General features: G+C 36.6%; 3 protein-coding genes across 12 annotated transcripts in view; 2 read left to right on the forward strand and 1 right to left on the reverse strand.

Annotated features, from left to right (window-relative positions):
* Positions 1–15,642, forward strand: part of palld (palladin, cytoskeletal associated protein) — an 84,933-nt gene extending 69,291 nt beyond the window's left edge. For 4 of the 7 annotated variants that reach the window (XM_079375967.1, XM_079375961.1, XM_079375963.1 and 1 more), the window contains 9 exons: positions 70–108; positions 1,765–1,983; positions 3,046–3,195; positions 3,764–3,852; positions 4,323–4,455; positions 6,483–6,690; positions 7,400–7,565; positions 8,049–8,182; positions 13,957–15,642. In XM_079375967.1, the coding sequence (XP_079232093.1) occupies positions 70–108; positions 1,765–1,983; positions 3,046–3,195; positions 3,764–3,852; positions 4,323–4,455; positions 6,483–6,690; positions 7,400–7,565; positions 8,049–8,182; positions 13,957–14,117 (1,299 nt within the window). In that variant the 3' untranslated portion in view covers positions 14,118–15,642. The remainder of the gene's footprint in view (positions 1–69; positions 109–1,764; positions 1,984–3,045; positions 3,196–3,763; positions 3,853–4,322; positions 4,456–6,482; positions 6,691–7,399; positions 7,566–8,048; positions 8,183–13,956) is intronic. The other 3 variants (XM_079375962.1, XM_079375964.1, XM_079375966.1) reach the window with 1 other exon arrangement.
* LOC306844082 (carbonyl reductase family member 4-like) lies at positions 15,157–18,891 on the reverse strand. 2 transcript variants are annotated; one of them, XM_079375971.1, is made up of 6 exons: positions 18,785–18,891; positions 18,096–18,247; positions 17,663–17,783; positions 17,365–17,498; positions 16,380–16,514; positions 15,157–16,276 (listed from the first exon to the last, which is right to left on the reverse strand). In XM_079375971.1, the coding sequence occupies exons 2-6, from the start codon at positions 18,238–18,240 to the stop codon at positions 16,098–16,100; spliced, it is 714 nt and encodes a 237-aa protein (XP_079232097.1). In that variant the 5' UTR covers positions 18,241–18,247; positions 18,785–18,891; the 3' UTR covers positions 15,157–16,097. The 2 variants fall into 2 exon arrangements, with proteins under 2 accessions (XP_079232097.1, XP_079232098.1); XM_079375972.1 differs by having other exon boundaries at positions 15,159–16,276; positions 18,810–18,885.
* Positions 18,892–19,681: 790 nt separating this feature from the next.
* Positions 19,682–25,038, forward strand: part of LOC306843830 (serine/threonine-protein kinase Nek1-like) — a 30,029-nt gene continuing 24,672 nt past the window's right edge. For all 3 annotated transcript variants that reach the window (XR_013781870.1, XM_079375513.1, XM_079375514.1), the window contains exons 1-8: positions 19,682–19,751; positions 21,231–21,370; positions 21,512–21,608; positions 22,500–22,597; positions 23,015–23,098; positions 23,243–23,310; positions 23,386–23,472; positions 24,744–24,798. Coding sequence is in view for 2 of the 3 variants with exons in the window: in XM_079375513.1 (XP_079231639.1) it covers positions 21,254–21,370; positions 21,512–21,608; positions 22,500–22,597; positions 23,015–23,098; positions 23,243–23,310; positions 23,386–23,472; positions 24,744–24,798 (606 nt within the window). In the remaining variant the exon portion in view is untranslated. The remainder of the gene's footprint in view (positions 19,752–21,230; positions 21,371–21,511; positions 21,609–22,499; positions 22,598–23,014; positions 23,099–23,242; positions 23,311–23,385; positions 23,473–24,743; positions 24,799–25,038) is intronic.

Raw genomic sequence — 25,038 nt, forward strand, 5'->3', positions numbered from 1 at the left:
TAGGTGTGTAATCTACGCAGGATGTGACATCATCCTCAACCCCCTGCCTGTTTTCTGATCTCTCTACAGGAAGGCAGCTCAGCTGACTCAGAGTCTGTCCCTCAAAAGGTTATTCATACTCTTCCCGTCTATTACAAACATCAAGCAGCGGCCTGTCTGTCCTCCTTATATTTCCCTCTTCTCTCAGTCTGCCTCACCGCTGTATTTCCCTTTGCTTCACCTCATGAGACCACCCCCAGTTGTTTAATTCTCTGTGTGTGGTCACCCTCGTGTTTTGGCCAGTCACTACTGTATGTGATTTGTGTGTTTACTCTATCCACTGTGTTTTCTTCTGTGTCTGTTTATGGAATATTTGCGTTTTGATTAAGTCCTTGACGGCGATATGACCGTGATTACCATTGTACTCTCTGAGAAAATCCTGCAGTCTTACTGATCAAATAAGCAGTGTGTTCAAGATTCAAGATTTTTATTCGTCACATACACAATTATACAGAGTATAACCAGCAGTGAAATGTAAGTAAGTCATAAGTGTTCAGTGTTTGTATTGAACCAAAAGTCCTGGGGGGTCCAATATTTGGAGGAAAGTACAGTACTGCTTAAAAGTTTGGGCTCAGTAAGATTTTCTTTTTTTGAAAGAAAGAAATGCTTTAATTTTGGGTGAAATAAAAATATATTCAAATAGAATATTTTTATTTTAAAATCTAACAATATTACTGTTGTTTTTTTTTTTTTTTTTTAATCTTTATCAAATTCAGCCTATGAATACAGGTAATAATAATAGCAAAAATTGAGACTTTTTTTCAAAAAAGAAAATCTTACTGACTTCAAACTTCATGTCTGCTTCATTGTATTTTAGCTGTTGTAACACATTGCTGATGACGGGGCTTATTTTGTGACGATGACTGACTGCACATTACCCCATTTATTAAACCGATACTTGCCAAAAAGTTAATTGGACATGAAATGGAATGCGAGTTGAAATTATTTGATGCAAGTAACAAAATAAAACAATTTCTACTTTACATAAAAATAATTTCCCTTGGACAGCAGTCGATTATGCAGTTTAGCAATTGTTATACAAAAACATCTGGCCACAAAAATGGCCAAACCACATCATATGAAAATAAAAAATGTGAAAAACTGTGCTGGGTGCCTAACATCATGTGTCTTGTTATTGCTAACTGATCAGACACCGCATGGGTCTGCATCACACATTTCCTGCCCTCGAGTGGAGACACTAAAATGCACATGCTTCTCTTCTTCTGAACTGTGGGAAGTGGATATGCTGTTAATGTTGTGCCATAAATTCAAAGTGTGCTTAGTGTTCCACACACATCCTTGGGCAAATAGCGGTTGTCTGTGTTTGCATAGGAAATGTGCATGTGTGTGTGTTTTTGGGAGGATGTGGCTGGATGTGAAAGAGGACAAGATGGAGAGGGTGCGTTCGTTGTCTATATGTAGTTATGATGGTGTGCGTTTCTTTCTGCAGCTGTGTCTTAAACCTGCAATTACTGTTGTGATGTGTCATCAGCACACACTTTTCTCCAGATGTTCCTTCTGCCTGCAGAGTGAAATAAAAAGAAACAGAAGACTAGAAACAGACCAGATGAAAGAGCAATAAGAGTTGGATACAGGACTTGAATAGATTATAGGACACCGTGATGAGAGGATGTGTGCTTGAATGAATAAAATGAGTGATTGAATGAGTTAGTAAGTTGAGGAGAAGGTCATAAGTTAAAGTCTTTGTGTTTGTTTGTGTGACAGGAGTATAAAGTGTCCAGCTTCGAGCAGCGGTTGATCAGCGAGATCGAGTTCCGTCTGGAGCGCTCACCTGTGGAGGAATCTGACGATGATGTTCGGCATGATGAAGACGCTCCCGGAGAGGTCGCACCATTCTTCGATCAGAAGCTTAAGCATTACAAGGTCTTTGAGGGAATGCCTGTGACCTTCAGCTGCAAGGTCATCGGAGACCCAAAGCCAAAGGTGAGAGGTCATCACCCATGCAGTTTAGCTCTTATAGCATATATACGTTCATGTTGCATGGAAGCAGATACTTTTCAGTGACTTCAATGAAGTGTAAATTTTGTTTATGTCTGTAATCTCAGCAGGTAGTTAATTATTAAAACAAAAGTTCACCCAGAAATGAAAATCCAGTTACCCTCAGTCTATCCAAGATGTGGTTGTTTGTTTCTTCATTAGAACCGATATGGAGAAATTTACATTTAGATTACTTGGTCACCAATGAATCCTCTACAGTGAATGGGTGCCGTCAGAATGAGAGTCCAAACAGCTGATAAAAACATCACAATAATCCACACAATCAATTAACATCTTGAGAAGCCAAAAGCTGTATGTTTGTAATAAATTCATCAAGATTTTTTCAAAGTGTATACCATTGCATCCAGCTAAACCCCAAGTGCTCTATCTATAATATTGCTTTCTCCAATGTAAAAGTTGTCTTTTCTGAATCAGGAGAGAAATATGCACAGATCACACACCATTTACATGTGAAAACCAAATCCAAAATGGTTCTAAATAAATGTTGCTGGATCTAGATGTGAGAGGGCAACAGGGGATGAGCTTTTTCACTGGAGGAAGTGTTATGGATTATGGACTGGTATTTTTGCCAGAAGTGATGGTTTAAAGTTAAAACGCCTCAATAGATTTGTTTCTTAGAAACACACAGTTTGTAGTTTTATACTGCATATTGCTCAGGAGATACATTAGTGGTTCACCGCATGGAGGTTATTTTGTTGTTGTTCTAAGGGATTGTTAGAGAGGTGACTAGAATGATGGGATTGGTGGTTTATCATCTGTGACTAGGCTGGTGTCATCAGTAGCTCTGCTCTGCTTCCCTTCTAAAATTCCAGCCATATATGGCTGTCTCGCTTTCATTGTATCTCTCTCTGACTACCATGAGACCACAGTAATGACTGTGTGATGACAGCAGACTTAATAACAGAAGTGATGAAGAAGAGGAAAAAAAAAAAGGTTACAAGCTTTGGAATGTTGCATAACCATGTATATATCTGTGTGTGTTTGAAGGTGTATTGGTTTAAGGACGGAAAGCAGATCTCAAAGCGCAGTGAACACTACCGTATCAGTCGTGATCCAGACGGCACATGTTCCCTGCACACAGCGGCTGCCTCGCTAGATGATGATGGGAACTACACCATTATGGCAGGCAACCCAGTGGTGAGATAAGATTTTCTTGTTTTATTTTACTATATAGTTTTATTACAGATGGTAGCAATGGGTTCAAACTGTTCAAGTCACTGTATTTTTACACATGCAACACAGAATTCCCTAGTAGAACATGCTTGTCTCAAAAATTTGGAGACAGGACATACACCCAAATTGCAGAAGGCAATAATTTCACAATAGTTATTTTGTGTTAACATGTTGGCTACTGAAAATATACTATATCTTTTATCAGCGTTTGATCTCATTTGATATATATTTTTTTTTTCACATACACATAAACGCATACACACTTTCTCAAGTGCCTAGTCGGCATGACCAGTGTTTTGGTGGAGATGGATAAACATTGGTAGTCAGGAGGAAGTGACTGACCAGAAGCAAGAAAAAAAAATCAGAGGGTCAGAAGTTCATACACATTAAGACACATTCCAGCTTAAATAGAGACAACCCAGACAACTGTATGTGTCATGCATGTCACTTTTCTTTCATCTTATTATCCCTAAGTAAAGCATATACTGTCAGTTTCTTTACTCAAATGTTTCTCTCTGTCTTTCTGTCTTAGGGGAGAGTGAGCTGTACTGGAAGGATGATGGTCCAGGCTGTGAACCAAAGGGGGAGAAGTCAGCGCTCCACACCTGGACACATCCGCAGGTATATAAGCACTGCTGTTTCTAAACAGTAGGTCCAGGATCAGGTTTGCTCTGTGGGACTAGCACTAATAGAGGGTGTGTCCCATGTAAAGAACACCTGTATGTTTTGGACAATGATGTAAGGACCATGTTAAGATGTCTTTTGTGCAGAATAGAATATGTGAATCTTTTTGAATGGGCGAGGTTTCCTCTGGATTAGATATAATATGTCTGGCCATTCAGGTCTTTGAGGTTTTTATGAGTTTGATTGACAGTATCAATAGTTTCTGAAGGCAAAGCTGTGTGCCAACCTATAAATAGTCGTAAAACCTAGATATGATTTCCAACACAATGTAAGTTCTTCATTGAAAAAATTACGAAAATAAAATCTTTTTTTCTCCACAAATGTGGTGCTCTTTGGGGTTTATTTATTTTAAAGCAAAATCCTTTAATTACCAAAACATTAATATGCCAAACTTTTTTTTTTTCCAGACCACGTTCAAGGTCCAGAGACAGCGGTGATGAGAATGAGAATATTCAGGAACGTCACTTCCGCCCTCATTTTCTGCAGGCCCCCGGTGACCTTATTGTCCAGGAGGGTAAACTCTGCCGCATGGACTGCAAGGTGACCGCACAAGCACTGCCTTACTTACTTTAACACCATAAATGTGTGACCATGCTGACTGTACATCTCACTGTACATAACGCTTATTACACGGTTACTTAAAGGCATAGTTCATCCAAAACTGAAAACCCTATAATCATTTACTCACCCTCAAGATGTTCTAAACCTGTGTGACTGACTTTCTTCTGCTGGACCCAAAAGAAAATATTTTGAAGAATGTGGGAAAGCAAACAGTTGCTGGTCTCCATTTACTTCCGTAGTATTTACTTATCTGTAGTGTGGAAAACATTGGGGACCAACATCTCTTTGGTTACCAATATTCTTGAAAAAATAATTTCATACAAAAGTTTCATACAAAAAACTTGAGGGTGAGTAAATAATGACAGTTTCTTTTTTAGGTGACATGTTCCTTTAACAAGCAAATAAACGCATGGGCTTTTCAGAGGCTAGAGGAAACCTCCTTTGTGTGATATATGGGGAATGTTTTCTCCCTCTGCATTGTGAAGAAAAGGGGGAAAAAATCTAAGTTTTTCATCACTTCTAAAATGATGAATGGACTTGAGTGAAAAGCTGGAATTATCCTCCGTTTTCTCTCTTTCTCATATTGAGTTTTCTTTCTTCTGTCAGATGTGTTTCCATTGGCTTACCGCTGTCTCTGAAGACTGTCATCTCTATCCTCTGTTCCTCCCTCTGTCTCTGCTGCTGTTTTGTCTGTCCCATATTTCTTTGTTTCCCTTCATTTACCACATTTCTTATGACACCCACACCACCCTTTCATATTTTTCTGTTTTAGAACTTTCCTTAAATTTGTCATCTGTCTGTCTATAGACTTAACTATAACTATACATATAATATTTAGCGACTCAGTTTGGCAGTCAACATTTTCTTAAGGCTTTTTCAGTGATCATTTGTTAAAGGTAATCAAACTTCAGTTTTAAATAATTTCAGGCTTTGTTTGTGGAAAATGCCTTTTGGTTTCTGTCAATTTCTCACTTTTCCTGTTACTTCAACATTTAAATTTTATTTTTTTGCCTCGGTTCAAATTTATTCTACCTGTTCCCTTTTTATGTATTTTTTTTTTTCTCTCTCTCTCGCTCTCTCGCTCTCTCGCTCTCTCGCTCTCTCGCTCTCTCGCTCTCTCGCTCTCTCTCGCTCTCTCGCTCTCTCTCTCAGGTTGTTGTCTAATTGTAGTTTTACATTCTGGCTCTATCCCACTGCCCATGTCTGGCTGTGATCTGTGCATGTCAGAATAAAGGCTCGCTGTGCCATAGAGGGATTCACACGCTATAAAAAGACCCTGATTAGTAATGCACTCAAGCACAGCCCCCTTAATGTCAATGGTATTTATAGAACCAATTTATTTCCTCTGGCTTTGAGGCTTTCCAAACTTTCCAGGCCACAAATGTCCCTTGATGCAGTTCAGGAGGTCTAAAATCAAAGTGCCTTTTTTCAGTTCGAGCTCTCTGCTTTTTCACTTAAACAGCCTGTTCTTTCAATTTGAGTCATGAATGAATTCAAGTTGGCTGTAGAGGAGATGTGTGCTGGACGTTGTAAGCATCACGCTGGGAATATGCACACCCAGGGGAATGGCACTTGAGCAGTGTGTTCACAAACGTCATGAACGTTCTCAGGAACATCACAACAAATGCGGGGTGGATAAACGAGAATCTCAGTCCCTCTCGGCCCCATGCATAAACGCACAAACACATGCACACATTCATAAACAAATATAAACACACAGACACATTGACTGGTGGTCTGTTGCTGACACCCCTTCGGGTGGAGCAGGTGTTGTGTTTCTCAGGAATGTGAGAGTTGTTGAAAATAGAGCCCAGGCATTGTGCACAGACTGATTTCCCATGAGAACCACACGCATACAGCCACCAGATACCCCACGCCAGACATAAACTTTAAACACTAGTATTAGGGTTGAAAATACTTTAAAAGAGGCACCATTATTTACATTTTAGAGTGAGAAAGGATAAATTATGCTGAAAACAATTGATTGACTTGTCTTTCAAACATAGGTAAGTGGCCTGCCAACTCCTGACCTCATCTGGCAGCTGAATGGCCAGACCATCCGTCCAGACTCCTCCCACAAGATGCTGGTGAGGGAGAACGGTGTTCACTCACTGGTCATCGAGCCTGTCACTAGCAGAGATGCAGGAGTTTACACGTGCATCGCCAGCAACAGAGCTGGACAGAACTCATTCAACCTAGAGCTCATCGTTGCAGGTACACAATCATTATCGTCTGCACAACCGTAGAGTTCAGTTTGTCATAAAAGACAAGATGTAGTGTACTAAGATGTAGTGTAAATTATAATAAAATGTAAATAAAAATGAGAGAGAATGAATAAGATAACATTCTGATGGAAAAATAAATAAAATGGACACTCGGAAACAAAAGGTTGGGGTTGGTAAGATTTTTTTTTTTTTTTAAGTCTTTGTTTACCTAGGCTGCATTTATTTGATAAATACAGTAACAAATCAGTAATATTGTGAAATATTATTACAATTTAAAATAACTTTTCTATTTTATTGTTTAAAAATTTTTCAGCAGCCATTTCTCCAGTCTTCAGTGTCACATGGTCCTTCAGAAATCACTGTAATATGCTGATTTGCTGCTCAAGAAACACTTCTTTAATCATCAATGTTGAAAACGTTGTGCTGTTTTATGTAATTTTTTTTAATTTTCCAAAAAGTAAAAAAAAGCATTTGTTTGAAATAGAAATCTTTCAAAAACATTTTAAATGTGTCCTTATTTGAATACAAGTATTTAAAAAATCTATATAAAATGCAGGTAAAAATGTATAACTTGTATAGGAAATATTTTTAGCTAATAGCTAATATTTTTTCACAAGTTAAATATTATATATATTTGTGTACATAAATGCGTAGTAGTTTAGGTTTTATTTATTTTTTAAATTTTATTTCTTCTTTAGCCAAAGAGATGCATAAAGCACCATGTTTCATTGAGAAACTCCAGAACACAAGTGTCGCTGAGGGTCACCCAGTGCGTCTAGAGTGTCGTGTGTCTGGAGCTCCGTTCCCACAGATCTTCTGGAAGAAAGAGAACGAGTCCTTCACTCATAACACCGACAGGATAAGGTAGGAGACCTTGGGCAAATCAACGCCCTCCTAAAGCCATTCCAAACTAGTTTATCTAAATGAGTACTATTGTTATGGTATATTATATTTTATAATGTTAAATAATATTTACCCCATAGATACATTTTAAAACTGTGCACTTCTAGCCTGCATATGGCAGCTGTTGGAAGGCTGGTATTTAAAGTGCCTACGTGTGTGTGTGTGTGTGTGTATACTGATGAAAAGACCCTTGCAAAAGAAACATGCACACAGTAACCTCACCACAGGCGCTACCGTCTATGCCACCTCAGAGAGACGAGAGCAGTTACTCACAAGCTGTAAAGTTTCCAGTCATTGTTTGTGGACATGGTTTGCTCATAAGGATTCAAATCAAAGTAATATGTGCAGCCTAAATGAACAATCCTGGCATCTCTTTAAAATCCTTTGTTTCAAGGCAAACAATGTTGCTACTTAGTTATTCTGATGTTCAATTCTATTTCCCAGCATACACCAGGATAACTTTGGTTACCTCTGTATGATCATCCAGCCGGCTCTGAAGGAAGACGCAGGCTGGTACACGGTTTCAGCTAAGAACGAAGCTGGTATCATCTCCAGTACGGCACGTCTCGACGTACACGGTTAGTCAAACACACAGCGGAAACGGATCTTAAGAATGCATGCAACAATGCTGAGTTATGATTGGTACAAGGCCAAAGTATACTAAATACAGACTTAAGCAGTTTAAGTGATTCATCTGATCAATGTGCTTTCATAAATTGCTTCAGGTTAAGAACAAAACCATATTTAATCTGTCCAATACAAGCACACTCCCTTCCTCCGCCCAATGTTGTTCCTATAGCAATCCTATCAGCCAGTGCTGTGTTTGCCATCAACAACAGGGTTAACAATACAGATGCATTACCTAAGGTTAACCCTCTGGTTGTGTTCGGGTCAAATTGCCCTGAAATTTTTTTTCTTTTTCCTGAAAATACTAGTTAACGTTATCGCATTGGACTCAAACTTACTGACTTTGCGCACATAGGGTACAAGTACTTCTCATAAATTTTTTTAGAATTTTCGTAATTTTTTGTGGGTTTTATTTCACCTAGTCACACTCGTTGTGTTCCCGGTCAAAAATGACCGGACTCCAAACAACTGCTTATAAATCTGTCATTATGCTATATTATCACTAAATATTGGATTCAATCTTTTTGTCAACTTGTTTTCTTTCATTTAGGACTGGTTTTGTGTTTCTATTTGCTTCGGTTTAATCGTAAGCCTCATTTATCTGAGAGTAGGTACCTCATTTTTTGAGTGACATTTTTTTTTTTTATGAATAATTTTCACAATATTAAACAAAAAATTAAAAAAATTTGCACTGTTTCTCACACTAGTGTACTTTAATGTTTAATCAGGAAGTTTGCTTTTAAATGCTTTTATTTTGTACAAAATTGCAAAAAGTCACACTCGTGGTGTTCCCGGTCAAAAATGACCGGACTCCAAACAACTGCTTATAAATCTGCCATTATGCTATATTATCACCAAATATTGGATTCAATCTTTTTGTCAACTTGTTTTCTTTCATTTAGGACTGGTTTTGTGTTTCTATTTGCTTCTGATTAATCGTAAGCCTTATTTATCCGAAAGTAGGCACCTAATTTTTTGAGTGAAAAAAGCATTTTATATGAATAATTTTCATAATATGAAATGAAAAATTATGAAAATTTGCACTGTTTCTCACACTAGTGTGCTTTAATGTTTAATCAGGAAGTTTGCTTTTAAATGCTTTTATTTTGTACAAAATTGCAAAAAGTCACACTCGTGGTGTTCCCGGTCAAAAATGACCGGACTCCAAACAACTGCTTATAAATCTGTCAATATGCTATATTATCACCAAATATTGGATTCAATCTTTTTGTCAACTTGTTTTCTTTCATTTAGGACTGGTTTTGTGTTTCTATTTGCATCCGATTAATCGTAGGCCTCATTTATCTGAAAGTAGGCACCTCATTTTTTGAGTGAAAAAAGCATTTTTTATGAATAATTTTCACAATATGAGAGAAAAAATTATGAAAATTTGCACTGTTTCTCACACTAGTGTACTTTAATGTTTAATCAAGAAGTTTGCTTTTAAATGCTTTTATTTTGTACAAAATTGCACAAAGTAACACTTGTCAAAAATTGCCGGCCATTGAAAGTGAATGGGGAAGAATGAAAGAAACAACTAGTGTTCAGGAGCATGTTGTGCTTGCAAACAAAGACCTTGGACCTTTGCATGTGTGGATGCATTTATACTCAAGCTATCACACACACACATGCGCACACACGCACGCGCACACACACACACACACCCATCCATCCATGCATACAAACTATTTTATTACACCTATTTCATCCTACCCTGAACTGCATGCAATATCCTTTTATGAATAAAAAAGGATCTCTCTCTCTCTCTCACACACACACACACACACACACACACATGCTCAGACTGCCTTGTCTTTAGCCTGCATTGACCTCAAAAATAATCTTTTCTTTCACCACATATTCTAGACTACGGAGCCCCTTAGAGCTCATGGTGGTGGAAAGATTTCGGGGTGGGTGAAAAAAATTTGGGGTGGGAGGAAAAAATATTTTTCAAATCTTTTGCGTTCTCTCGCAAAGATGTTTGCGTTCTCTCGCAAAGATGTTTGCGTTCTCTCGCAAAGATGTTTGCGTTCTCTCGCAAAACTTTGTGTTTTCTCGCAAAGATGTTTGCGTTCTCTCGCAAAACTTTGTGTTCTCTCGCAAAGATGTTTGCGTTCTCTCGCAAAACTTTGTGTTCTCTCGCAAAGATGTTTGCGTTCTCTCGCAAAGATGTTTGCGTTCTCTCGCAAAACTTTGTGTTCTCTCGCAAAGATGTTTGCGTTCTCTCGCAAAGATGTTTGCGTTCTCTCGCAAAACTTTGTGTTCTCTCGCAAAGATGTTTGCGTTCTCTCGCAAAGATGTTTGCGTTCTCTCGCAAAGATGTTTGCGTTCTCTCGCAAAACTTTGTGTTCTCTCGCAAAGATGTTTGCGTTCTCTCGCAAAGATGTTTGCGTTCTCTCGCAAAAATGTTTGTGTTCTCTCGCAAAACTTTGTGTTCTCTCGCAAAGATGTTTGTGTTCTCTCGCAAAACTTTGCGTTCTCTTGCAAATATGTACGCAAAGTTTTGCGAGGGAACGCAAACATCTTTGCGAGAGAATGCAAAGTTTTGCGAGGGAACGCAAACATCTTTGCGAGAGAATGCAAAGTTTTGCGAGGGAACGCAAACATCTTTGCGAGAGAATGCAAAGTTTTGCGAGGGAACGCAAAAGATTTGAAAAATATTTTTTCCTCCCACCCCGATTTTTTTTCACCCACCCCGAAATCTTTCCACCACCATGAGCTCTAAGCGGCTCCGTACTAGACAAAACATTATGACAATATGTTTAGAGGCGTTCGTGTTCTCTCAGAGTAAACAAAAGTTTACAATTAAATGCTAGGGCATACAAATGCCTCACAGTGCCTTGCTTGTCATTTACACGAGGAAGAGACAACTGAAGAAGAATTTTACAGTGACGATGCATTGCAAGATATATTGGAAGATAAAAAAATATCACTGGACAAGCTGAAAACCTTGCAACAACTGAAAAGAAGCAATCTTCTGATTTTGAGGACCCAGCTGAAGTTGATGTAACGTTCTGGTCGAAGGATGAAAAAAAAAAGATTATTTTGAAGTCAATGCAGGCCAAAGACAAGGCAGTTTGAGCATTTGTGTGCATTGTGTGTGTCTGTGTGAGAGAGAGAGTTATAATATGAGATTCATAAAAGCATATTGCATACAGTTCAGGGTAGGATGAAATAGGTGTAATACAATAGTTTGTATGCATAGATGTGTGTGTGTGTGTGTGTGTGATAGCGTGAGTATACATGCACGCACTGGTCCAAGGCATTTATGTTTGCAAGCACAACATGCTCCTGAACACTAGTTGTTTCTTTCATTCTTCCCCATTCACTTTCAATGGCTGGCCCTTTTTGACAAGTGTTACTTTGTGCAATTTTGTACAAAATAAAAGCATTTAAAAGCAAACTTCCTGATTAAACATTAAAGCACACTAGTGTGAGAAACAGTGCAAATTTTCATAATTTTTTCTCCCATATTGTGAAAATTATTCATAAAAAATAATTTTTTCACTCAAAAAATGAGGTACCTACTTTCAGATAAATGAGGCCTACGATTAATCGGATGCAAATAGAAACACAAAACCAGTCCTAAATGAAAGAAAACAAGTTGACAAAAAGATTGAATCCAATATTTGGTGATAATATAGCATAATGACAGATTTATAAGCAGTTGTTCGGAGTCCGGTCATTTTTGACCGGGAACACCACGAGTGTGACTTTTTGCAATTTTGTACAAAATAAAAGCATTTAAAAGCAAACTTCCTGATTAAACATTAAAGTACACTAGTGTGAGAAACAGTGCAAATTTTTATAATTTTTTGTTTAATATTGTGAAAATTATTCCTAAAAAATGTTTTTTTCACTCAAAAAATGAGGTACCTACTCTCGGATAAATGAGGCCTACGATTAAACCGAAGCAAATAGAAACACAAAACCAGTCCTAAATGAAAGAAAACAAGTTGACAAAAAGATTGAATCCAATATTTGGTGATAATATAGCATAATGACAGATTTATAAGCAGTTGTTTGGAGTCCGGTCATTTTTGACCGGGAACACCACGAGTGTGACTTTTTGCAATTTTGTACAAAATAAAAGCATTTAAAAGCAAACTTCCTGATTAAACATTAAAGTACACTAGTGTGAGAAACAGTGCAAATTTTCATAATTTTTTCTCTCATATTGTGAAAATTATTCATAAAAAATAATTTTCTCACTCAAAAAATGAGGTACCTACTTTCAGATAAATGAGGCCTACGATTAATCGGATGCAAATAGAAACACAAAACCAGTCCTAAATGAAAGAAAACAAGTTGACAAAAAGATTGAATCCAATATTTGGTGATAATATAGCATAATGGCAGATTTATAAGCAGTTGTTTGGAGTCCGGTCATTTTTGACCGGGAACACCACGAGTGTGACTTTTTGCAATTTTGTACAAAATAAAAGCATTTAAAAGCAAACTTCCTGATTAAACATTAAAGTACACTAGTGTGAGAAACAGTGCAAAATTTTATAATTTTTTGTTTCATATTGTGAAAATTATTCATAAAAAATGCTTTTTTCACTCAAAAAATTAGGTACCTACTCTCGGATAAATGAGGCCTACGATTAAACCGAAGCAAATAGAAACACAAAACCAGTCCTAAATGAAAGAAAACAAGTTGACAAAAAGATTGAATCCAATATTTGGTGATAATATAGCATAATGACAGATTTATAAGCAATTGTTTGGAGTCCGGTCATTTTTGACCGGTAACACAAAAGGCGTGACCGGAGTCCGAACACAACCAGAGGGTTAAACCAACAATGGACTGGCAGCCTGTGTACTGGAGTCTTATGAAAGTAGTTTTAATCTGTCATTAAATGATTAAAACACAACACATCCAGTCTGGAATGAATCCGAACTAGATTTTGCTCAACGCTAACATTTTTGGCTTTGGTACAATATCAGCTTTGATACCCTAATATTGATATTAAATTGATTTAACAATATTGAAACTCTAGCTGATACTAATAAGTCAATGATTATTTAATGAAAGCTATATTTTTAAAAGATCCATACTGTTGTCTTAAAATATATTAAAAATAAAACACTTAAAGCTAAAATTATTCAGTTTTAATGCTACATGTGAATTTAGGCATCATAGTATTATGATGTTTAGTATGAAAAAAAAAAAATCACATTCTTTTAGAAATTTGTTAAAGATTACATGTAACAGAGTTATTAAATGAATAGTGTTTTAAATATTACATGTAAATGAGCTGTTGGCAAATAAAGACGCCAAAGGTAAACTAAATGTAAAAATACAAATGTAAGGTAAAGCTTTATTTTAAGGTGTCCTTGTTACAATGTAATTGAATTATACAATTAAGTACTGAGTAATATTAATTAACTACGTGTACTCACGCTTAGGACTAGGGTTTATCTTAGGGTTACTTGCATGTAATTATGCATAATTTATTGTTATTATAATGGAATTATATGAACTCACCTTTTTTATTTACCCACCCTTTTATAGTTATAATATTAATCATATATTATAATATTTATTTGACTTTTTTCTGGTATATTGTGTAACCCTAAATGAAAACCATTCCAAGCTATACAGGAAAGTCTGTATGTTTTCATAATTGAGAAACTAGTCATTATCTAGACATCAATATTACATCCTGTGAATTGTTGAAAGTGAGAGACTGTGTTCATCCTCGCCCTTTCCTTCCCTCAGCCCAGTGGCAGCAGACTCACACCCCAAAGCCCAAGAAGGTGCGTCCATCAGCGAGCCGCTACGCCGCTCTGACAGAACGAGGTCTGAATGTGAAGGCAGCCTTCTTCCCAGACACCAATCCTCTTCCTCCCGGCACCCTAGTGGAGAGTGACGACCTGTAGAGACTAGCAGGGAGGATCTGACCTTTGAATCCCAATCCCTTGATCCAGCGTACTCCATAATCCCCACCCATTTCCCAACAAAAGCCTCTTGCTGGGGTCGGATGAAAAAGTGATGGATTGACTTTGAATAGTGATGGAGGAAGCTGCAAAGCATTTCTTCAGAGATTTTGATTCTTGGTATTATCACTTCTTCTCCACCTGAGGAGGACCATTTGCTTTACTTTTATTTCAGTTGTTTTTTGAGGGGAAGTGATGTGGGTGCTTAAATGAGGTCATATCCTGCTTGTAAACAGACTTGATGGCTCGCTGGTGCACTTAACACACACACACACACACACACACCAGCACGTGCTTTGAGGAAGGAGGTAGTATGCCGATGATCACCTTGTTTTTCATCTCTAGATTTCACAAGTGCCTAAAAAATATTTAATTTTAAAATACAAATAATAATAAAAAATCTATTCAGATAACTAGCATCTAACTGTGCATGTTACTACGGTGCCAACATGTAACACTTTTTATGTATTTAGTTATAATGCCTTAGATATATTTATGAAATGCTGGAGAAAATTCTTCCTCTCCAGCACAGGAAATGGGACTTTTTTGGGTGGTTGTTTGGTTCTCTGGATGTAGGGAACAGGGCTGTGGAAAGATGGACACCCCTAAAACTCCATGGACCTCATTGTTCCTGGAGCTTCAGGGTCCTTGAGATCCAGCATATCGATCAGACGCACACTGCCATAGATAGGCGCCGCGTCTGGATCTCGGCTCCAATCCAGAGATGTCGCACAAGGCCGGGCCTTAGTGATCTTTTCCCACCCTGTCTTTTTTTAGGAGAGATTAAAAGTGGAGACCGATATGTCATTAACATGAGTGATGAGATTTTTGTAAGTTTTGGCTGACTGACAGGTTTGGACAGTTTGTTGTGTTTCCATGGAAGTGAGAGTAATGAGGAATGACTATGATGGAAGTACAGGAAACAGAATTGATGCATGCATGTTTCTGGAGGATGGGCTGATTGTGGAAGGCGGCGAGATTTATACGAATATTATTGATTTTAATGATGATGGTGCATGGAATGACGAGATGGTAATGCTTTGACAGGTAGGCTTCAGTTTTCAGGTTTGGAATTACAGGAACATGCAAAAATGTGATACTGTTTTTATAAATTCTATTTCATTGGCTTTTTAAGCAACTCAAACATATTCCTTCGTAACGCATTCATAATGATATTAGCTTCGATCAGTCGAGTATCAAATACTCAGTTCAAATAGTTTAGCCATCTCGCACACATTTGAAACGTATATACAAAACAATATAGCATAACAATATACACATATAAGCCTGTGATCTGCATGTTTTTTTTCGTACACAGCTGTTCATCCTACAAATAGACAGATTTTTAGGAGGTTCTTACTTTGCAATATTTTCTGTTTTCCAAGCCAACCTGTGCCTGTATACGGACTCTTCTCCTTATTCTCTTTTGGTTTATGAATAGTACAATAAATAAACGTCTCTGAAATTGAGTCTGGGTTGAGTCCAGTTGCTCTTGGCAAAAACATCTCTCAAAGCTGACTTGGTTTTCTTGGTAATCTGTGTTTTTATGATTTAATGATTTAAAAGGCCAGGATTTAATACATCTTAATTTTAATAAATTATTTTCTATGAGTTAGGGGCTCTGTAAGTGTAATGTTGCACAGCCTATTTATATGCTGAAACGACATCACAAAGCGAGTCATATCCTCCACATGTTGACCTGTGACCTCTGTCATCCCAAGTATGGAACATGAGCCGTAACCCAAAAACTCCAGTGAACTAAAAATAACCTTAATCCAATTCAGCTCTTACACAATGATATGTGTGACTCCAATGACACCGAGTGATGAGGAGGTGATTTGACGCAGTCTGTAAACAGTTATTGTATATTATCAGCACAACAAAAATATGCAATTTGCTCATTTGCTTTGCTGGCAGAAATAATCACAATGCCAGCTGTAGTCCTCCATCCACAAGCAGAAGCTGTCCTGTGATATAAGGAGACTCCAGGAGGAAAAGGACAGCGTGGGCCACCTCTGCAGGTTCCCCAAAACGGCCCAGTGGAATTCTTCTCACCACATCTTTCTTCTCCAGCCCTGCTGTCATGTCCGTCTGAATAAATCCTAAGAGGGGAGAGTGAAAATAATTTTCAGTGTTACTCAGATGACTACTAATATGCAGATTAATAGGCAAAAGAAGTAATAGAAGAAAAAGAGAGGACAAAACCTGGAACCACCAAGTTCACTCGTATATTCCGGGTAGCAACTTCCTTTGCCAGTGAGCGTGTGAATCCTTCCAGTCCGGCTTTACTGGCACTGTACACACACTGACCAGAGTTACCCTTCACACCCACCACAGAACCTGAGGAAACACGTGATTAAACCTACAGTATAAGTCCTACTGTATCATATTTAATACGCAAATTTCAAAGGCCTCTAAATTAAAACATGATCAAAACTGATAGAAAACCTGTTGTATACAATCTACTATAATCCATCTGTCGTCTGATTGATAGGTGATACCTTTTTAGAAAGTAAAATCCCTTTTAGTGTAATTCTAAACATGTCCCTTTTCAGCATCTTATTGACATTTTGATGAAGTAACCGTAAAAATACATTGTTTTATTGTTATACTATATTGTTACAAATATAAAAAAAAAACCACATATTAGACTGAAGAAATTGATTATCCATACTTTATTTTTTAAAAACAACAAAAAACAAACTTCAATTCATGTTAAAATCTATCAAATATGACACATCAGGCTTTTGAGGAATGTTTATTTGTCCGTCTCTCAGTCATCACTATTACATTGCATTATATGTTTTAACATATGTTGTATATATGCCATATACAGTAATTATCAGCAAGTGCTCCACAAATGGCATATTTTGCTCAGTCTGGGACACTTAATAAAATTTAAATATATTATATATCGTAATATAAGCAATAAAAGCTGGAGATATATGTGTTAAACTCAACAACACACATGCAAACTTTTTTATTTTATTTTACAAGTGTAAGAACTACATTATGATACAGACAAAGACAACTCTATATCTGAAGCTTCTGCGCCATCTAGTGGTGATTAAATGAACCCAAACTGCCCAGCTGCTGTGATGCAGGGAGACTTTTCTCCAGCTTGAACTTAGTGACACTGAATTGAAATAATATACAAGAAGATCATAAGGTAGTGGGACACAAGACTCACCTATGTTGACAATAGCTCCTCCGTGACTGAGCATGCTCCGTAGAGCGCCTCTGCACGTCAGCATTGAGCCCAGCAGGTTGGTGTGAAGAACAGACAGCATGTCTTCAGATTTACTCCTCAATAACAATGCATCTCTTTAAGATAAACACACATTCAATATATGTTAGAATGCAGTAGTTTTTTTTTTAATTTATTCATAATATCAAAATCTGCTGTTTTTATTTTAATCGTCTTTTTTGGCCATGGTATCTGTCTGATATATTTATGCAATATCACATTTTCTGCATCACTGCCTGACCTGTTGATGCCAGCTGCGTTTACCAGGTATCCCACAGTGCCACAGGTCTTACTGATGGCCTCAAATGCTTTCTGAACGTCTTCTTCTTTGGAGACATCACAGCTTAGACCCAAATGTTTTTCTGAAATTAAATGTATACTCTAGAATCATCACATCTATTTTAACACGATATAAGATTAAGACGTTTTATTTGCATTCATTACCCAACCTGGTAACAAAATGTTTTCTTTGTGCTGTTGGATAGATAAATACTACAATATATCTATATCTATACAATGTATTTATCTATCTATATCTAAATCTATACAAAACTCCAATTTAGGCAAGAAATAAAGGCCTGAAGTGTATGATGTCTGCATTGTCAAATCAAAGTGTTAGACTTTTCATCAGCGAACCAATGCAAAGTAATTGAGACTGATTCATGGTGATTCACCTCCAGGGAGAGATTCAGCTGTAACCTGTGCAGCCTCCTTATTCCTAGACAACACCACAACCTTATGACCCCTCTGTGCTAACAGCTGAGAAACTGCTCGCCCAATGCCACGTGAACCCCCGAACACAACAGCCAGTCTGGACATCACGACCCTAAAAGAGACAAAAACACCACAGAATGAACACTGCAGGCCAGCAATCAGATATCGAATGAGTAAAGGTGAAAGTACAGCGAATAGTACTGTATCTTTAGAAAAAAAAGAGTGCTTATAAAGAAACGAAGCATTTTTGATTTACATTTGATTAATGCTTTGCCAAAAAATGTTATAATAATGTATAGTACCTTGGAGTGCTATGTAAATATTTGTAAATGTGTATATTAATATGATAACCATTGTGCACTACAATACTGTATTATTTATTATCTAGAACTATCACTTATAAAAGGTCATAATGTAATAGTATTTTGGACACTACCGAGGTACTCTGAAAGGTAATTCTTAGATGTGCCACATTACTGTTAGTAATATCTGACATTAAAGTTATTAATACAGCAAATTATTTAATGCTCATTAAAAAGTTACAATTGCCACTGAGCAACATCCCTTAGAAATCCATTGACATTGCGCAATTATAGTTGGTATAACAGCACCGGATTTAGGTTTTTAGACGACAATATATCGAACTCACGGTAAATATCGGTAATATCATCTACCGTTCGTTGTTGTCGCTAAATGTGAACTTGTGGTATAGATGGAACGGGTGCCGCCATGTTGAGTGAACTGCGCGTGGTGCCCGATAGGTGGAGCCAAACGCATCGGTAAATTAATATGAACTCAAAGACCTTATTGAGAGAAATAACGTATTTTAATGTATTTATTAGCCTGACTCTAACAGCTACACATGCACACCACTTTATCCCTTTGGAATCGGAAAGCAGCAAATTACTTGTATAGTAAATTAAGGTGGTAAAAAAAATCGAGATTGTTTTTGCTTCTGAATAAAAGTGGCTGCAATGATAAAATAGTAAGTTTGCAGAATCTCAAAACATTGACAAAGACAAATTAGTAAAATATTAAAATTAATAAAACAATGAACTAATAAATAAATAATTTGAAAATATATGGAATAAGTATCTAAAATATAAAATAATATAAATAATAATAATAATTATTATTATAAATACAAATATAAATACATATAAATATATAAAAACATAAAAAATAAATATCAGTAATACATTTATGTTTTAATTTAAATATTTTTTTTATAAAAAAAATACAACATGCTTTGTACTTCACAAATGCAGTGCCAGAATCCGTTAATTCTTTCGTCTTTTCATTTTCAAAAGCTCTTCAGTTTGAGGCCATGAAAGCGGATACTGGCCAAAGACTCTCGGTAGTGGCTCCATGACCCGGTGACGGTTGCTAGGGGGGAATTTTGCACCAAACATTGACAGACAAACCTAACAGCTATGGGTTTTGACTGACATGTTTTTCACCCTATCACCTGAGACACGACATGAGCGCGGACCAATCAAATCGCTCCTCTCAGTCAGCTTGTGCAGTCTTCCCACATGAGACCGCCCACATCAGAAAATCTTCATGTGAGCTTCCCTGATGCTGCCAATGTTCGCTGATTATTCTGAATATAGAAGGTAAGAACTGATTTTATTTGCAAAATGATGCAATATATCGCAGAACTCTGCTTTAAAGAGCATGTCAGTGTCATTTCGCGGGATGCCAATAAGACTGGTCATTTTTTTCGCGGTTTTCATTGGCGTGTATTATCATTAGTTTGGGCAGCCCCGTTCAAGGCCCAGCTAAATTAGACATCAGCTGATGCTTTTCAAACTTTGCAACGCAATGTTCGTGTGATGATGCTTTTATCCGTATAACATGAAGCAGCATAACAAATGTTGTTTGTAAAGAACTAATGTTGTAGATATTAGACCTATGCAAGTAAATTCATGGTCTGTTATTAAACAGTAGAGCTTGTAAGTTTCTATGTATTGTCAGCTTTGTGATTCAATATTACTGGACAACAGAGCTTTCATCAGATTGTTAGTCTAATTTATTGCTGTCTTAAAGTCCCTGTCTCCATCTCGGATTCTTTTTTTAACCTCTCCTTTTGTACCCCTCTTACCTCTTTTAAAGAGTGGTGGGTAATTCCTCCTGACATATCATATATAATTCATAAGCTCTTGTACACTGTCTGGCTTTTGCTTTTAGTTTGGCTCAGTTTTTGCATTCATCCAAGGGTCTATTGCTTTTAGGCTTTATTTGTTTTTATTTCCGTGTCCTACTAGTTTGTCTAAAAAAAATGCATGTCTATGTTTGCCTCATTAGATTAGATTAGATTAGATTAGATTCAACTTTATTGTCATTTATGCAGAGTACAAGTACAGAGCTAATGAAGTGCAAGAATATAGTGTTTTATATACATATAAGTGCAGAGTAAATGAAGATATGATTTACAGAATGTACAGTGGAATTGCTATATACAGTATTGAGCAGAGTATATACAGAATATAAATAGGAATGCAATGTAGGGATTGTATGTACATTATGAACAGAGCAATGTGGGATTATATAGATTACAGATTATATGTACACATTATGAACAGCAGAGACGTGAGAACAGTGGTAATAAATAAATACAGCTGGATGAGTGTGCAAAATATTGATAGAACAATGTATTCTATGCAAAATAGCAGTAGTGCAATATTTTGTGCAAAATAGCAGTAGTGCAACATCTAGGCCAGGTGGCAGTTATAGTGATTCCCAGCATGCAGCTGGATTCTGTGTGGAAAAAATATTAACCTTTCACTCGTCAGGAGGTGCTCCGCTCAAGTCGGTTGAATAATTCCTGCTGGCATTGTGAATACATGACAGCTGAATGTGGCTTTTAAAATGGAATTCTATAAAGGAATATGCCATCTGGTTGCTCCAGTGCCATCAGACAATAATTTTGGTTGACTTAAAAAATGAATGTCTATTTTAGTATCCATATACCTATATCTAGGCTACATATCTAGAAAGAGAGAGATAAAATTATTTTATACTATATTTACAAAAATCCTAGTATTGTTTTACTGGTGATCCTAATTTTATGGATTTTGTTCCCTTTGCCTCAGCATGAGAAGTCATTTGCACAGACATGGATAAATATGAGAGATTGAAGAAAATTGGGGAGGGATCCTTTGGGAAAGCCATCCTGGTCAAGTCAAGGACAGACGGCCGACAATATGTTATCAAGGAGATTGGCATCTCCAGGGTGAGTTCATTTCTTTCTATTAGACATCTTTTGATGAATTTAATAAGTATTTCAGTTATTAAAAACATAATTATTTTAATAAGATGATACTTGTTTCACATCTGCCTTCATATACACTTGTAGTATTCTTTATCTCATCAGATGTCAAACAAAGAAAGGCAAGAGTCGCGTAAAGAGGTGGCAGTTCTGGCTAACATGAGCCATCCAAACATCGTCCAGTATAAGGAATCCTTTGAAGGTAAAGCCCACTCATACGTTAAGACATCCATATTCTGAAATGTGTATTAAGTGATATTGGAATATGATGATTCGTTGCCCAGCTCTGCCATTATGTCGACAGGCATGACAAACGAGTGTCTACGAGGTCTTTGGTCTTTAGTTGACCGATCTTGATTAATCTGAGAACATTAGTTCCGGCACAGACCAGACCCACTGCATTTCTGTTCTAAAGGCTTGTGTCTGGTTGATAGATCGGGCAGTCTGCATGATCTGGAGGAGCTCCAAGCTCTTGAATTAAATTATAGAGAGGATGTCGTTGAGCTAATGATAGTTTCTCTACATGAAGTCATGCAGCAGCAGTATCTCTGACATCCGGATGGCAGGCTAATTAATGACATGAAACTGGGGTGGTATATGAATGTTAATGATATTAGCAATGGAGGGGATTATGTCGGCTTAATTCCATTTTAAATATACAGCGAAACCTAAGAGTTTAAATCTGATTATATCACATGTACAGATGCACTAATATCCAAACGTTTGTAACTTTATTGTATTTGAAAGAAGTCTCTTATGCTCTACATTTATTTAATCAATACATTGTAAAAACAGTAATATTGTAAAATATTATAATTATAAGCAACAATTTTAATATTGTATTTTTAAATTAAATTTAATATATTTTAAGTCACTCCAGTCTTTACTGTCACGACCCTCAAGAAAAAAAAAAAAAAAAACTCCTATAACATTATAAATGTTTACTGTCACTTTTGATCAATTTAATGCATTTATTTATTTTTTATTTAAAAAAATCTAATTTTAAATCTCAAGAAGCCGCCCAGACTGTGAACTGAAACATTGCTGTTACTTTGTCATTGAAGTACAATAATTTTTTTCTCTTTTTCTTCAGAGAGTGGTTGTTTGTACATAGTAATGGACTACTGTGAGGGAGGAGACCTGTTTAAGAAGATCAATAATCAGAGAGGGACTATATTCCCTGAGGAACAGGTAAGAGGAACAATACAAAGATATTCAGTTAAGCTCTGCACCTAACAAAAGGCTGCAAATTATCAAAGCTTAAAAAAAAAATGTCTCACTCCTACAAAAGTAAATGGTATCTATTTAACGTCATATGCACTCATATGGAATGAAGAATCCAGTCACATCAGCTACAAATCTATTTTATTCTACTGTATTTAGAGTGGGTCGCCCCACAGGGGTGGCATTGTCAGACCAGTCAAATGCTACTTAGATATACCATTAAATAAAAAGTAATAATAATTGTTAACGTGGAATTTCTTTTATCGTAACAAAATAAGAAATATTCTTAGTTGTTGAATGTTAGCAAAATACCAATTTTTTGTAAGAATAATCTTGCAATGTTATTGTCTGAAATACTGAACACTGTCTGTTGTTTTCTGGAAGATTCTTGACTGGTTTGTGCAGATCTGCCTGGCTCTAAAACACGTACATGACCGCAAAATCCTACACCGGGACATCAAATCACAAGTACAGCTGTCTGTCTCTCACAAACACTTGTACCAACATTTCTGTGGAACTACGACATAATGTACAATATACTACGACTTGGTTTACATGTCATACATGTTATGCCTTGCCCTTGTATGATTTCTGCTTTTGTTTTCTATCAAGAATATTTTTCTGACCAAAGATGGTACCATTCAGCTGGGTGACTTTGGAATCGCTAGAGTTTTGAACAGGCAAGTAATTTCAATTTTATTTCAAAACAGCATAAGGAATGTGGTGAGAATGACCTTCATAGGTTGTGTGTGCAGCACCGTGGAGTTGGCGAGGACATGTATTGGCACACCTTACTACCTGTCGCCAGAGATATGTGAAAATAAACCATACAACAACAAGAGGTAAAGTACTTCCTGTTCTGAGCCAGAGGGGGGTATATGTGAGCGGTACACTAGTTACAGAGCACTCACTGACTCTTGTACAGTTTGCTGAATCATTAGTGGTGATGTAAGTTTATAGTTTGAAGTATATCTGATCCAGCAGCTACATATTGATCCCAAGTCATTTGTTCCTGGACTGTTTGTAACTTGATCAGTATGAATATTTTTAGCCAGTATTGATGAACACCAGCTGTATTACATTACTGTTTAAAGGATTAGGGTCTGTAAGATTTTTTTTTTAATTAGTGTATGTATATATTTATAATTCCTTTTAAGATCACCAAATCTTAATTTATCTGATCAAAAATGTAATAAATATTTCACAATATTGTTATTTTTACTATAAGTTAAAAACTGCTTTCTATTTGTACATATTTTAAAATGTAATTTATTCCTTTGTTGGCAAAGCTAAATTTTTATCCGCCATTACTCCAGTCTTCAGTGTCACATGATCCTCCAGAAATCATTCTGATTTTGTGCTTAAGAAACATCAGTATTGAAAACGGTTATGCTGCTTAATGTTTTTTGTAAAACCATTTATTTTTGTTCCCAGGAGTCTTTCGACAAATATGAAGTTAAAAAATAATGAATAATGGAACTTTTTTGTAATATTATAAATGTATTTACTGTAAGTTTTGATCAATTTAATGCATCCTTACTGAATACAAGTATTGATTTCTTGAAAAAATTAAATCTTACTGATCCCAAATGTTTGATTGTTGTAGAGTATGAATTTTACAATTTCTTCGTATCAGAGTGCATACTGAGATATAGACATTAAATGACTTTGTTCACCATGCACTGCACACAAATCTGATTTGGTTTTCAATCCTGATCTTTTCAATTCCATCACATCCTGAATGATGAAATACTATATAATATGAACATTGAATAATATGACTGTGATGCATTAATTGGATTTTAAGCCACATATCGATGTGCATTGGATTGGATTGTAAACATTAGATTTCGTGTAGTTCTTTGCCAAAAAAAACCAAACAATTCAGATATTGTGCAAAACCATGTTGTTTGATATTCAAATTACTTTAGATTTTATATGCTGTTTGTTTGCGTGTATATGTTTGCATGTGCACATGTGTGAGTAATCCACATGTGCTACCCCAAAATTTACCCATTTGTCCCACTTTCTCCTTGTCTGTCTGCTTTGTTGTTGTTGTTTTTTTATCTTCTCTCTCTTTCTTTCTGCGTTGTTCTGTCGGGTCTGACCCTAGTGATATCTGGGCCCTGGGATGTGTCCTGTATGAAATGTGCACACTTAAGCATGCAGTAAGTACCTCATGTTCTCAATAGTAGCTTTTGCGTGCAAGGGAGTTTTTGTGCTTATCTTTTGATGTGAACGATAAAACAGAACTCTCTTTCATATCTTTTTAATCTGTCTCTGTATGTAGGTCTCATTTTCTCTCCCTCTTCCTCTCTCACTTCCCTTCTTTCATTATTTACACCATGAATGTTCTGAGGAGACTAATATTTTACAGTGGAGATGCAAGTGAAACTGCATCAGCTTTA

Source organism: Barbus barbus, assembly GCF_936440315.1.
Source record: "Barbus barbus genome assembly, chromosome: 24".
Taxonomy (NCBI): domain Eukaryota; kingdom Metazoa; phylum Chordata; class Actinopteri; order Cypriniformes; family Cyprinidae; genus Barbus; species Barbus barbus.

Excerpts from the sequence above, each read along its gene's own strand:
- LOC306844082 (XM_079375971.1), bottom strand. The coding sequence starts at position 18,240 with ATGTCCAGACTGGCTGTTGTGTTCGGGGGTTCACGTGGCATTGGGCGA. Across the intron at positions 16,515-17,364 it reads AGGAGCTATTGTCAACATAG|GTTCTGTGGTGGGTGTGAAG; the intron begins GTGAGTCTTGTG and ends GTGTTTCCTCAG. Across the intron at positions 16,277-16,379 it reads AGTGAACTTGGTGGTTCCAG|GATTTATTCAGACGGACATG; the intron begins GTTTTGTCCTCT and ends CTCCCCTCTTAG.